This window comes from Pseudochaenichthys georgianus, chromosome 6 (assembly GCF_902827115.2).
Source record: "Pseudochaenichthys georgianus chromosome 6, fPseGeo1.2, whole genome shotgun sequence".
NCBI lineage: Eukaryota > Metazoa > Chordata > Actinopteri > Perciformes > Channichthyidae > Pseudochaenichthys > Pseudochaenichthys georgianus.
In genome coordinates this window covers 29,274,466-29,285,076 of record NC_047508.1, presented here as the reverse complement: position 1 = coordinate 29,285,076, position 10,611 = coordinate 29,274,466, and the positions used below count along the sequence as shown (strand labels likewise).

The 10,611-nt window shown below is 41.0% G+C and overlaps 1 protein-coding gene across 2 annotated transcripts; it reads right to left on the bottom strand.

The window, feature by feature from the left end:
* On the bottom strand, positions 1-10,611 carry ice2 (interactor of little elongator complex ELL subunit 2). 2 transcript variants are annotated; one of them, XM_034085873.1, is made up of 15 exons: positions 10,494-10,611; positions 8,701-8,802; positions 8,239-8,587; positions 8,032-8,151; positions 7,808-7,942; positions 7,488-7,604; positions 7,052-7,211; positions 5,125-5,303; positions 4,216-5,038; positions 3,656-3,828; positions 3,428-3,557; positions 2,131-2,215; positions 1,753-1,803; positions 990-1,233; positions 1-402 (listed from the first exon to the last, which is right to left on the bottom strand). In XM_034085873.1, the coding sequence occupies exons 1-15, from the start codon at positions 10,505-10,507 to the stop codon at positions 256-258; spliced, it is 2,829 nt and encodes a 942-aa protein (XP_033941764.1). In that variant the 5' UTR covers positions 10,508-10,611; the 3' UTR covers positions 1-255. The 2 variants fall into 2 exon arrangements, with proteins under 2 accessions (XP_033941764.1, XP_033941765.1); XM_034085874.1 differs by lacking the exons at positions 1-402; positions 990-1,233; positions 1,753-1,803; positions 2,131-2,215 and adding an exon at positions 2,222-3,216.

The following is a 10,611-nucleotide window of genomic DNA, read 5'->3' as shown; positions in this document are numbered from 1 at the left end:
GTACTTCGACAAAGTTTATTATTTATATTTTTTCACAAATTATAATTACCAACATATACAAAAATAGAAAGTTCTAGATTCTACTCTCAAAGTGCTTAAACGTTCACATTTATGTTCAAAGTCTTAATATACCACCAGTATGAAATGATGTACATTGTCAGTGCTTTCCTTTCCTTTCCTTAGCAGTACAGGTTCAGCTCCTCACCTTATATGAAATGAGAAGACATGATAATGAATCCTTTGACGTGGGACTTCTTAAAATGTCTTTTTAAGTAGGTTTTTAATATACTTTTTACGGTTCCTTTGTCGTTTCTTCAGTTTGCCTACTGCATTCCGGTTGTTCTTTGCTTGTCCGGCTCCATGGTTGTTGTACTGCGACTGCGATGACCCATCTTTCGCTGTCTGGTAGGATGAAGGAAGGTCAAAAGAAATGTAAATAACTGGGACTTCATTCATGTAGGATCATACATTATCACCCCAAATAATGTGTATCTGTTATTCTCGGATGTACAAATGTTGACTATACAAATGCCCAGTTTAAATGATAAGTTTTCTATTGTAGTTGACACGTTTAAAGATGTGTTAACATCTTGCTATGTGGACTCAGACAGGCATCTAATGAATGTCTCAGAGTCTACACCCCTAACCCTGCTGAACAGTGGTTGATTTTGCTCTCTTTTGTCTCTGTTGTTAGTTTTGGACATGCGTAGGAGAACTATTCACAGCACTGACTCAGCCTGTCTGATAGGGACACGACCGAGGGCTTTGCACCCACCACCACACAGGGAGACCGCATGGTATGCATCTTGGATTTTAGAGAATTCCTGAGAGTGGGTGTGTACTTCATAGGCATTAACAAATAAACACTACTTCTACTGGTTTCAATAGTCTTTCAACTCATTGTCATTACTTTCGTGATCTCCACTGCTATAATATTGTTTCATAGTACCATCTATAAATGCAGTAACAATGGTAACGTAAATACAAACCTGCACAAAGGGTTTTGGCGGGAAGGTGCAGGGGACACGCCCGTGTTTCTGGTGGAAGGGCAGCACCACAGACGGATCAACAGGTATCCAGGGGACGAGGACGGATGTGGGGGGCTGGGGGACGGAGCTGTGGACCTGCTGCAGGTTGTATGCCCCCCGACTCACTTTCCCATTAGCCACTTTTAATAGGGTCACAAATGGTTCCCCTGCCTTGTGCGCAATCAGGTACTGTCCTTCCTCTAACCTACAAAATCAAATGAAGTCATTGAAGGCGTGTTAGCGTCAGAAACCCACACACTGAGACATGTTGGAGCATTCTGAGGGGGGAACAGAGCCCTGAGAAAGCAGAAGGTGACGCATGCATTATGTGCCATTGAGTAATCGCTTGTGTAACCCTACAACACAAACATGAAGGCAAAATCATGCATTTAGCCCGAGGCTGACGGTCATAACCGTTTCACAATTTCGCCATCCTAACAGAGCATAAAGACTGAGGATCACGGATAACTCATCTGCAGATGTTGCCCAACTAAACAATAGAACTACAGAGGAGGACCCAACCCTTCCCCAATTTGGACCGTACATTCATCAAACCACATTTTCCATAGTTTTACTCATAAAATATGTTGGGTGCTTGCATTAGAACCAAGACATTTCAACCTGTAGATGCATGCCACTACCATTCTTGTGAGGGAGCTCAAAAAATAATGTACATTCAAAGCTAAAATAAACACTGTCGTCGTCATCATCAACATCAACTTACCCAGTAAGCTTTTTCAGTAGGTGGTGCAGTATATTCAGAGAATTCGATGGCCTGTGGATGGAACATTCATATTTCAGTCAGTTTCTTTTGGCAGGAGTCTAATCTTTTACACTAATTCAGATGATTAGAGGAGATTTAACAATCAGAATCAGAAATTCTTTATTTGTTCCACAGCGGCTAAATGTACATTGTTACAGCAAATGGACAGTGCAGATAAAAAGGCATCATAAAACATAAATTAGAGTAGCCCCCGTTGATGAAAATGGCATAGACTATTTATTATGTGACTTTACTTTAATATGACAACATTCGTCATACATGCAGGGGTTATAAGGTGAAACCTAAACATCTGTGCACATCTGCTGTAAGGACACTCACTTGAACCCACAGGAGATGTTGGGTTTCCAGTTGTCGGGCAGCTTTGTGAGCAGAGCTACTTTTGATGTGAGCGCATTGATGTGAGCTGCAGAGACAGAACGGGAGGGTGAGCGATACACTGAGGAAAGATCAAGAGCTAATGAGCACATCAAGAGCTTCACTTCATCATCAATGCCTCTCCTAGTGCTTACACAGTAATTATCCTGTGTTGATTTCCCAGCATTGTTACAAGCTTAAGTGGGTGGTAAGAAATGCTTATTGGTCCTGCCTCCCACTCCAGCATGTAATGCCTGCTTATTCCAACTGTGCCTTCCTTCAATTATGGACTGTTTTAGAGCCTGCAGCCACAGCCAGAAATACACAACTGGGAAAGCCACATGATAAACCTCATGATGAACTACGAAGCTCTAAGCATAGAAGGAAGTCCTTTATCGGTTGCATTATAATGTCAATAGGTGAGAGTTATTGAATAGTTTCATAAAGCTGGAATTGTATCACTGTTTCCTCATTTTCTAATAATTCTGGGACAGAAACCAGAGACGTTTTTTCCTCTTTAGACATCCAAGGTTTTAAATGCCTGATGAAGGGTGACATCCACTTTTTGGCAAAGGTATTTCTGTCAAGCTGAGTATAAGAAAACAGTATATTGTTGTAGGGACACAGAATGTCAACTATGCCAACAGACTGGAAAGGGGTGTGCTTTAGAGACTCCTTTTGCCTTCATTAGATACAACAAATAATCATGCTGTGTAGATGACGATGTGCAGTCCCAGAGAGAACACCTACACGAGTCGACAGATTAATGTATCTCGCACAGAATAAAGATGAAGTCTTTCCCTGAATCTTGAGCAACAGGGATAGTAAGCAGTTTGGAATAAGTATTAAGAGAATGTAACTGAAGTTCAAAACAGCATTTAGCTGAGGTCTGCACAATGCGTTCTCTGTAATTCCCCATAATCAAATGTGGCTGTAGTTATGGCAACAAAGTAAACTTAATCAACACAGAGACACAGCAGGACGGTGAGTCATCTGAAGACTATTCCATTGGTTTGTGGGAGGATTTCCATGTTGACTCTACTGAACCCTCTGAAGGAGGGAGAGGAGAAAAGTCTTGTTTTTTTTTATCCACATAAACAGTACTTTTATTATATTGTTGGCATATATGTTAAAATAAATTAATGACTAAAAGCGATACTGACTATAACACTAGAATAGAGATTATTTTGGTAACATTCCTGTCTCTATTTTCACTGAAGGAATATAGCATTGTGGGTAAGAAAAGCAACACAAGTTTTACCTATGCAGGGTACAGTGCTGGAGTGGAGCAATGTCTCGGTCCACAGCTGGCAAGCCTCACTGCTGTTCAGACACTCAACTCCATAACTCAGCTGGTACTCCAGCTTGGGCAAGATATGCACTGGCACATGCTGAGGTGAAGAAGAAAACAGAAATCAGGCTGATGAAGATTTTGACTTACTTTAATTTGTGAAATTACATTTTTTGGAGGATGAGTGACGACTTATACCTGGTTTTGGCCGTTTTGGCCGACTCTCCTGCTATGGGTCAGTGACACAGAGCTCCGCACCATGAGCAGCAGGTCCTGCAGACTGTAGAGCTTGTAGAGCAGGTTGCCTTCTTCTGGAGCGACGTAATCTTGCTCATCTTCTGCACCAGCCTGCAGTTCTTCTGACAGTAGTTCTGTAGGTGGCAATAATGTACGATATGTTATATAGAATATAGAATCAGAGGATGAAACTCTCGTTAATTGTCACACATACATGCACACAGAGCACACACAGTGAAATGTAACCCATCCTAGTACTAGGAGAAGTGGGCAGCTATTGTACAGCGCCCGGGGAGCATTGGGAGTGGGGGGGGGTTGCCTTGCTCAAGGGCACCATGGCAGGGCTCAGGAGGGGAACTCTCCAAGTAGTAGTCCACACTCCATATTTTAGGTCCGTTCAGGGACGTGAAATGGCGACCCTACGGCTCCCTGTCCTAGCCCCTACTGACTGAGCCACTGCCGGTTAATGAACCACAGAGAAACAACTTAAATCATTGAAAGAACATTTGTTTGCCACTAACTTTTATGCTTTGTATTTGTACTGTTGTCCCCTGGTGCAGATTCGTGAGAAGCAGCGCCGCTCTCTCCATCCTGGTTGTTGTTTCTCTCCAAATATGAGGACACACAGGGCTTCACCAGAGACGTAGGATAAGAGTAAACTGAGGGTCCCACACCTCGGGCTGGTGAGCTCATCTCTTGGGATACGGTGGAGCCTTTGGCCGTGTCACAGTTGAACATGGCTGTCTGCATGCGCAGGATGTCACCCAGCTGGTCGCCGGATACCTTTGCTTTTTTGGATTGTCGTTTCTGCTTTGTTGTTTTTTCAGGGGAAGAACACTCTGAATTTAGAGGATCAGATCTGGCGTCAGCAGAGAGTGGTGTGGGCGTACATTGTGTAGTACGTGTTTGAGCTTGAGACAAAATGGAGTCATCAATGACCAGTTGATCTTCATCAGAATCTCCCATAAAAGGTGGGTCTTCGTTACATTCCTGAGCAGAGTCCGGCCTCATGTCTTCAGTTGTTGGTGCAATGGCCTCATTCCCAGCTGGCTGATTTCTCTCCTCTGTTACGGGATCATCCTCACCTGCCACTGAGGTGTCCATCTCTTCTTGTGAACTGCTGGTAGTGTTTGCAGGACGCTCACTGGACCTTTTAGTATTAGTCACAGACGCAGAACTTGATGCTTTCGTACTTTCAACACATGCATCCTGCTCGTTCTTCTTTTTCGGCGTCTTTGGGATTTTAATGGGTTTCGTCTCACCAAATGTCTCCAGGTCAGTAAGGTCCACCTCAAAGTCAAGACCACTGTTTTCACCAGACACTACATTTCTTTTTGAGCTCCCCTGATGGAGAAACAGAAAACAAATGATTATTGTTCTGATAAATAAGACCACATTAATAATATTACTTTTTTTGTGCGACCACATACAGAGAGTTGCGGCTCATCCTCACGAAGCTCCGTCATTAAATGGAAGACATTTTTACTCCCATTCTTCTTGATGGAGAGCTTCAGACTCTCCTCATGGAAGACATGGCTCCTCTCTTTCACCGTCATCTCAGTCTTCAGAAGGGGTGAGTCTATATATACAGTCTTCTTCTGTCTATTGCCTGTAAATAAAATGTGAAATAAAGGATGTGTGAAATGGTGCCACCATGAGGCCGCTCAATGTCATTACACACGATGATGTAGCTCAGATTTCCTTACTGCTGCATCGTGCATTTCTTTTATCAACATGATTACAAATGTTTCATCCTCATTAACAGAAAAGGAAGACTATTCCCTTTCTATTGCAAGAGTTGCAACATCTTCATATCTACTGCAAATATGAACCTTTTTATTTTATTTAATAAGCTAAGCTAAGCTCAAGAAGGACATTTTAAAAATGATATAAACTTTAAAAAACGTTTTAATAAAAACCTTATCCCATCATTTCCTATAGAATTACTACTTAGAAATCCAGCGAAATATTCTTGTTGGTCTAAAATTTCAAAATCACTTATTGTGAACAAATTTAAAAGTGTCACTGAATAAAATAACATTATAAAATGCATCTCCTATTGTAGGTCTCTTGTATACATGGGCGTAGGAAGCATCCTCAATGTGGGTGGGACAATTTGACGGGGGGTGTGGGCAGGTGGTGGATCTCACCTCCTCTAGGGGGGTCCGGGGGCATGATCCCCTGGGAAGATTTTTTTTAAATGTTGAAGTTAAATGCATCTATCTGGTGCACTTTGAGAGCAAAGGTAGGGACTATGGATACATCTCTCAACACCCATGTGAAACAGTAGACAGACTTACTTTTTCTTTATGCATATTTTACAAATCACTCCCCTTTTAAACTGTATTTCTGTTTTATTGTCCTATAAGTATGAGTTGGAATTATTTCATACATGTTATTCTCTTATTTTTTATAATGATCATATAAAAGGTGTGCCTTGGAAATACTTGTTTACATGAGATAACTTAGACTAAAGTCAACGATCTAAACACTCAGAGTCCTTTACCTCCCTGAGCTGACGTTATAAGATGTGTCTGACAGGAGAGAGCTCGTCGTGCCACACACACAGCCGAGCTATGACACACAAAGACCCAGAATAACTTTTAATGCTGTATCCTATTCTTTTCGATGGCTTTATTGTATGATATGACAGATGAACAGATCGCCACTGGGCTTACAACTAAAGACACAGCTACGCAAAGCACGCAGCATGTGTACGGCTCATGTGTACGTACAGCTCTGAGAATCTGCCTTGGTACAAAGTAGCAGTGAAAACATGGTACGGAGTTTCATTGATTTGGGTATTCTCACAATAAGCAAGTGGAATGGATTTGATAATGAAGCACTAACACAGCGCTCTACAAAGAGCGGCGAGTGGATAGACCGATTCACGGACTTTCCACATGGTAAAAGTGGGGGGGACTAAACTAATCATTTTTAAAAGGTGGGGGGGACTTGCCCCACCCTCATATAATGGCTGCGACGCCCATGCTTGTATACACACACTCCCATTTTAATCTGTCATTGATATTAATGTAGCAAGGTCAATATCTGGGGTCATCATCTAACACATTTTGTGTGCATTTAAAAATAATTTTGTAGTTTTTTGTTAAGATGTATGTTACTGTATCTAAGTTATTTAGAGCAAAAATAATTCATTCTAATATCTGGCTTTTACAGGATACAATTGGATGAATTTTTGTGGAATTATCACCATGACTTTATAGCTGAAAGTGAGCAGCAAAGTAATGAAAGAAAAAGAAATCATTTTTACCCATTCGAAGCAAGCCCTACAGTTGTCCTAATTAATTGTACGTCAACTAGAACAGCCTGAGTATCTGAATGATGATGCCGTACCTTCTCCTGGGTTTAACTTGATCCAAACCGGTAATTCCCACTGCTCTGCAAAGTCTGGGCCATGGTTATCTAGCAGCCTTACGAGGGCGTCTCGAGTGAGACACACATGAGGCTCATAACGAGCACACAGGCTGCTGGCATTAACATCACCGCTGATTGTCTGCAGAGAAAAACAAGACCGGGTCAGACAACCAGAACTGAAGTCAAACCAACACAGGTAACTTCTCAATAGTCTACTATTAACTGGACTTTGACATCTTTCAGAAACACAATTAGCACTGGCTTTGCTGAGCAATACAAGAACACCCTCTGGTGTCTTTTGTTAAAACTGAAAGAAGTGAAATGGTGTAACAATAGACCTGCGGTCATGAATCCTATTCTAGCAGTAAAACAGCTTTGTGACTTGCTAATTAAAAAAGAAGAGACAATTGCTTACAGCGTGCATGTCCTTGGCTTTTTTAGCTGGAGGATTCTGTGATGAAACACTCTGATAATCCGATGCAAGCTGTGCATCAGCAGGCACCATCGTGTGGTCTGTAATATCCACATTGCCCTGGAGAAATGAAGGGTACAAATATGGAAATGGAACAAGTGAATCAACACCAAAAGACTGATTCTGCAATTCATCACTTTGAGTTGTAAAGGTTGAAAAGAAAACTGCACAATGGCATAATGAACAACAAATGAAGTGGTAACCCTACACTTCTTTGACTAGAAGAGCTCCCGTGTGATAGTAGCACTTCAAAAGTTCATTACCATGATCAGCAGCTGTTTCTCAAAGGTCAGCTTCAGCCCTGGGTTGAATGTTCCCCCGGTCAGACTAGTCATCTCATGGATCTGGTAGAGCTCAGGAAACGTCCTGATGTGCTCCAAACACTCCCTGAAGAACTCCTGAAGAACAAATGAGGGCTCTATGTTTTAACACTTATGAACATACATCACAGAGCTGATGACAGGGGCAATCCTTGCAGTATCACTACCTCTGAGTATTGCATAGCTCCCTGTGATATGAAGTTGTAGTCATCAGCACATATTTTGGCCACGTCTTGCAGGTACATCATGAACTGCATCACTTCACTGTTTACTTGTGCCTGCAAGTTCTGAAATATGAGAACATACTATTAGAAGACCCTTGGCAAAAAAGGACAGGCAGGATTGAAATACCGTTAAGGAGTTAATGTAGGTACCAGTGGAGGATCGCTTGCTTTCTTACTCATCAAAAAGCCAAGATAAGTCTTCTGGCCATTGATTGACAGGCTGGACGGACAGGGGTAGGGCAGTCTGGGTTCAGGGTAAACAGCACCCGCCTCTTTCTCAATCTGCTTGAGCTTTACCCTTGATTTCTCTGTATCCCAACATTGTGCTGCACCCTGCCCATCATTGTCTGTAAACGGAACGTCAGTATCACCGCTTTCAGAGCAGGATTCATTCATGCTGATGCAACTGTTGTCTTTAAAGGCTGCAGCGTCTTTTGCAGAAGAAGAGGGGGAGGAAGCTTTTGAAGTCCCACAGTCCTGTTTTATGTTCTGCACAGGACTTGTGGAAGGAGAAAGAAATTGAGGTAAAAACATGTTAGATACAGATATATAATTTAGCCTTAGAAAACAGAGTACAAAATAGTTTGAGCTGATTTATTATCATCAACAAACCTTTGGAGAAAGTCCCACAGCTCTCTGATATTAGGTGCAAGTGAATATTTGACATAGAGCTCATTGGTAAAGAAAGGAGCATCTGGGACCTGGGGGTCCTCCCTTGAATTTAAAGAAAGAAAAAAAACAGTATTTGAGGCACTGCATTGTACCAAACATTATGCAACAGTTTCTTCATTGCTTTTGTGGGTGGACAGTTTATTTTGACATGCGAGTGTCTCAAAGTTTGTGTTTTAGGGTAGTGCACATTATAAATGACCATTACTCAGCGTAATAGATGACTCAGGTGTAGTGTCATTCTTTTCTGCTGAGTTTAATTGTGTGTATCAGCAAGGGTTTTGACATGAAATTAATCTTCAGAAGCTGGCAACTCATTTTCAAAAGTACAAGTTCCTGAATCAGATCCTGCTGAGCGACTCCAAATCCACACAATAGTATTGCAATGCTGGACCTGCCAAATTTTTGGGTGATTTTAGACAACCTTCTATTGTATATAAATGTTTCTATGACAATTCTGCAGTTTCACATCATTTTGACATTGATTTAAAATCACTTGGTTATATATTGCATGAAAGCAACTGATTGAGTTATTCAAGGTTCTTTATTTAGTTATACGAACATAGCTACAGTGTAGTTATGCCGATGACAATCTTGTGTCTTCAAAGATATTAAAATTCATAACCCACATGTTATCAACAAAGGTGGGCCATATAAGACTACTTTATTATATTTTTAAGCCTAAATATTTTCACTAATATGGGCAAGTTAGTACGGAGTTATTGAAAATAACGTTGGTTTTATGTCACTCAAATGATCATTTATTGATTATCTCCAAGTGAAACTGTGTTTAAGAACAACGGCTCTTAAAGATCAATTCACACAACTAACTAGTACATCTCCTTAACAAACAAACAATGTCCGGCCTTTGACATAGCGCTTTAGCGGTTTGTAATAAGGCACATTCAATAATTCATTTTAAGTACTGTTACTATCAAATTCCCCTTACAGCTGGACAGGGTGACACAGTGTCAAGTTTAGTAGGTGTTTTTATACTTGTAATAACCGTATATTTACAGTCTATTATATCACACTGCTCCCCGGGCGCCGTTCAAAATGGCACACTGCTCCTAACACTAGGATGGGTCAAATGCAGAGAAACAATTTCCCCACGAGGGATTAATAAAAGTCTATCTTAATCTATTGTAATATCCAAAACATAACAGATGATTCCCTATCATGTCAGGTGGAGCAGCATCAAGTCAGTTAGAAGAGAAGAAAGCGACTTCCGTTTCAACCTTCAAAATAAAAGCAAACGTTATCCCAACGTCTGTACGACGAAATGTCTAAGAAAGCTTTCTAGATCAAGAACGCCATGTTTAGTCTCTATAAGCTATGTTGGGAACGAATGCATTATACCAACAAGACATAAAAACGTTATCAAGTCAAATTCTGGAGGTCAGTTCAAATCTAGAGTCAACAGTACATTTTGGTTTTTTAACCATAATGTACTGTACTGTACTGTACTGTACTGTACACTTATTCGTGTTTTAAATAAAACTACGTCAACAATTATGCGTACTTTTAGAGTTACTTAATTTCCGGTTAAGATAGTTTCTACTATAGAAGTAGCTCAGCTTTGTTTAGCATAGCGAGCTGTCAGTCACAACAATAACAGAGCTGTCGCTAAGCTTTTTAGCAAAAATGAAATAGCACATCGTTAAGTTTATTACTTGAATTGACACACAATCTACCACTGACCTTCTGCTGATGCTTACAGTGAAAATACGACTTACCATACTAGTTCCATTATAGCCACACTAACCAGAGGTCCGCGGAAATGACAACATTAAAGCTACTGTAAATATGAGTAGCCACATGTGCTAGCAAGCAAACAAACGTTTGCCAGGTGAC